This window comes from Martes martes, assembly GCF_963455335.1.
Source record: "Martes martes genome assembly, chromosome: 4".
NCBI classification, from domain to species: Eukaryota; Metazoa; Chordata; class Mammalia; order Carnivora; family Mustelidae; genus Martes; species Martes martes.
Genome location: NC_137891.1, coordinates 100,559,844 through 100,563,792, shown reverse-complemented (window position 1 = coordinate 100,563,792; position 3,949 = coordinate 100,559,844). Strand labels below are relative to the sequence as shown.

At 33.8% G+C, this 3,949-nt stretch overlaps 1 protein-coding gene across 1 annotated transcript in view; it reads right to left on the bottom strand.

The window, feature by feature from the left end:
• Nucleotides 1-1,266: 1,266 nt before the first annotated feature.
• LOC308341657 (mitochondrial adenyl nucleotide antiporter SLC25A24-like) overlaps nucleotides 1,267-3,949 on the bottom strand; it is a gene marked incomplete at both ends in the record, with an annotated part of 52,512 nt that continues 49,829 nt past the window's right edge. The window contains 2 exon segments of the mRNA XM_080801677.1: nucleotides 1,267-1,445; nucleotides 2,567-2,717. Of these exon segments, the coding sequence (XP_080657803.1) occupies nucleotides 1,267-1,445; nucleotides 2,567-2,717 (330 nt within the window).

Here is a 3,949-nt window from a genome sequence, read left to right as displayed (position 1 = left end):
GGCACGTGTACCCCAATGTTCATAGCAGCAATGTCCATAATAGTTAAACTGTAGAAGGAGCCAAGATGCCCTTCCACAGATGAATGGATAAAGAAGATGTGGTTCATATATACAATGGAATATTATTCAGCCATCAGAAATGATGAATACCCACCATTTGCATCGACATGGATGGAACTGGAGGGGATTATGCTAAGTGAAGTAAGTCAAGCAGAGAAAGACAATTATCATATGGTTTCACTTGTATGTGGAACATGATCAATAGCACAGACCACCATAGGGGAAGGGAGGGAAATCCAAAGGGGGAGAAATCAGAGAGGGAGATGAACCATGAGAGACTATGGACACCAAGAAACAATCTGGGGGTTTCAGAAGGAAGGAGGGTGGGAACAGGGGGTAGCAGGGTGATGGGTATTGAGGTGGGCACATGCTGTGATGAGCACTGGGTGTTATACTTCACTAATGAATCAATGAACACCGCATCAAAAACTAATTATGTACTACACAGTGGCTAACTGAACATTAAAAAAAAGAATTGCTTCAACAAGTATGAAATAATGGATTTAATATTTAAAATTCTTCCTTTCAAATTTTTTTCAATCAGAAGATAAAACAAATTTGTCCAGTGCTGATTTGTTCTCGATATTGACTTGCTTATAATAGCCAAAAATATCAAGAATAAAAATGAACCAACAATGTTTATATTTACAAATAAAGTAGCCAGAGAAGAAAGAGGTTATCATGTTATCATTATTCTGCCCACAATCTAATAGAAGGAACAGTGAAGAAATTAGGAAACCAATGTTCCATTTTGCTTAAAAAGGAGAAACTGTGATCATTGGCTGTAACATAGATTTTAAGTGCAGTGATTTTTGTTTTAGTGTATAAAACATTTTCAAGCTCAGCTTTTCAAAAAATTATTTAAATAGAAAAAGGTTAACACAAGCAGCTACAACTGACCAAATGTTTTATAATTTTACCATGGTATATCCAAACCCAATAAAAAGAAGTTTCAAGTTAGGATTCAAGGGAGAGTAGTGGGAAGTGTAAATGGAATTCTGCGGCTATTAAGGATTTTAAATTATTAAAGAACTTTACTAAAATGATTATTTAATTTATAAATTTTGTGACAGAAATAAAGAAAAATGTTTTAACAATTATTTGGTATGGCTTTCCTTTTAGGAAAAGACAAATTTCTCTTTATAAGTCAGGTATTATCTTACAATTAAGTGATTTTGGTAATGATAACAGTTTGATATTTCACTTTTAAATTAATCCCAAATGTTGTCCCACTATTTCATAAACTACACAGCTAATGCCTACTGCAGGAAGCACCTTTATGATATTTGGGGTGAGACCCCTGAAAAATCCCCTTTTTCCTTCGTTGTTATGTATCTCTTGAATGAGATGAATCATAGAAGTTGTTGTTTCTTTTCCTTCCAGTGCTATAAATTGAAAAAAAAAATCAGTGTAATTCAACATTCAGTCTTTGTACATTAAGATAGTCCAATGATTTATGAGAATTACAGAAGCTAAAATTACTTTAGAATATTACTCTCTCCCTACTTATAGAATGGTCTTGTGCTGTCCAATATAGCCACTAGACACTTGTGTCTACTCAAATTTAAATTATGTAAAATTAAGTAAAACTAAAAATTTGGTTTCTTAATTGAATTAGCAACATTTCAAGTGTCTGATAGCCATGTGCCACTAGTGGTTACCATACTGAAAAACACAGATATAAAATACAAAAGAGCATTTGGAAATGCGTATGACACAAATACTTGGATAAGGCAATGGGTGGATGATGGAATGGATACAGAGATTCCCCACCTGGATTGCAATATAAATTAAATCTGAAAGTATTACTAAAAAGAGGAGAAGATATAAGAGAATATCACCACAAAACTCCTTAAATAATTTGCTAAGTAACATAATAAAAGAATTATGTAAGGTTTTTTTTCCCTCTTCTTGAAAGGTGATAAAGGTATTTTCTTAAAATCTAAATTTCTAACCTTTCACTTGAGAGAACAAAACAGATGCCCTCCCTTCTGCTTAATTTCTCCTTACTGGGGGGATTGCAATACGATTTCAATTCCACAAATGTATTACGTTCCTGATGCAGAATATAACAATGAGAGCAGAACTAGAGGGGAAACTGCGTGTTCACATTGAGTAACTGTTGACTTAGTTTGAAGAAAGCAAAATCTTTTCTATTGCTTGTCATGGTATTTCCTAATTATAAACTCTTTAAAGAGATCATTAGTAACTGAAGGAAATGTGTAAAGTCCCAAGCAGAACTTTGGAGAAGAAATAAAATCTAAAATTAACAAAAGGCTCTATAATTAAACAATAAATTCAAGATGTGTGCCTTAAAAATCAGAGTCTGCTTTTGATTTATCAATTTTCCAGTTCTTCTATTTTTAAAATTAATTAATTTCTACTCATTTAAAATAACCTTAGTTATTTTAAACTGTTTTTAACTTAATTTTTATTCATACTTCATTAAAGTCATTCTTAATCACCTTTTAACTTATTCCTTCATTAAAAAAAAAAAAAAACTCACCTTGAACCTGCATGCGAGTTCTGATAAAGGTCAGAGGGAAGGTGGCTATCTGAGCACATGTGTGAGACAATGTACTACATCCCAGCAAAATCATTATCCCAGGGTCTATAGACTCTCCTGCGTGATGTTCTAGCCAATAATTCTTCAACAGCTGGCAGAGAAGATAGCAGTAAATATCCTTTAACCACTATGCAAGTCTAAGTAGATAAAGTCCCCTGCTCACTCAATTTCAATAAATGTATTGAATAGCTTCTTGATTCCAGAATTACACTGAGCATTGTCAGAGATTCATAGATGTTATCTCACTTAATCCCTACAGAAACTTGACAAATCCATATTGTCATCTCCACTTTACAAATTTTATAAATGAGGAACTAATTCAGAGAAACTGAGTTATCAAGTCATAACACTGATAAATAAGAGTCAAGCTTAACCGCTTGATTTTTTTAAAAAAGATTTTATTCATTTATTTGACAGAGATCACAAGTAGACAGAGAGGCAGGCAGAGAGAGAGGAAGGGAAGCAGGCTCCCCGCTGAGCAGAGAGCCCGACGCGGGGCTCGATCCCAGGACCCCGGGATCATGACCCGAGCCGAAGGCAGAGGCTTTAACCCACTGAGCCACCCAGGCGCCCCAACCGCTTGATTTTTGTAACTGTTCTCTCCAAAATCTTTACAAGAGATTGTTCCAACTCCATGTACAGATGTGGTTACCTACATACTGCCCTATCAGGGACAGGGCACACAGGTGTTTTTAAAAAAATGTAATCTGACAACCTTAGTTTGAGTTCTCCTATGTTTTGCATCTCTCGGTGTGCTTTTGTTTTCTTTGGTTTTATTTGTTCTATTTTGCCTAGTTGTTTTGGTTTGTAATGACATTCAAAGACCCAAGCAAAATTCTGGAGATTCTCAGAGGGATAAACAGAATAATGTAGAGAAGACTGCATAATCCACTTTAGGTTAATAAAACTACATTTTCTGAACTTTTAAGAGAGATTTATCTTTCCAAATTTGCTTTTCCTTGAATAAAAGTGGCTAGAGGAAATTATTTCAAAATAGTGGGTTAAAAGATCACTAAATGCTTTTAGAACTGTTCATTTATCAAAGGTTACAGCTTTACCATTATATATTGAGACAATTACTATGAAATATATAATGTGATGCTTTTGAAAAAATATATTTCAAAATGTCTTTACTCAGTGCAATTATTAGTCATGCAATGGTAAAAAGAGAAATGTGTAAGAATGGAGGGAGCCCAACATAAACAGCAGGAATGAATTTATTTTAATAACACTACAGAAGCAAGCAAAAAAGAAGAAAAGAAATACCTACTATATTATTCAGTTCTTTAAACATCTATAAAAGATATAAGCATTTTCAAGTGC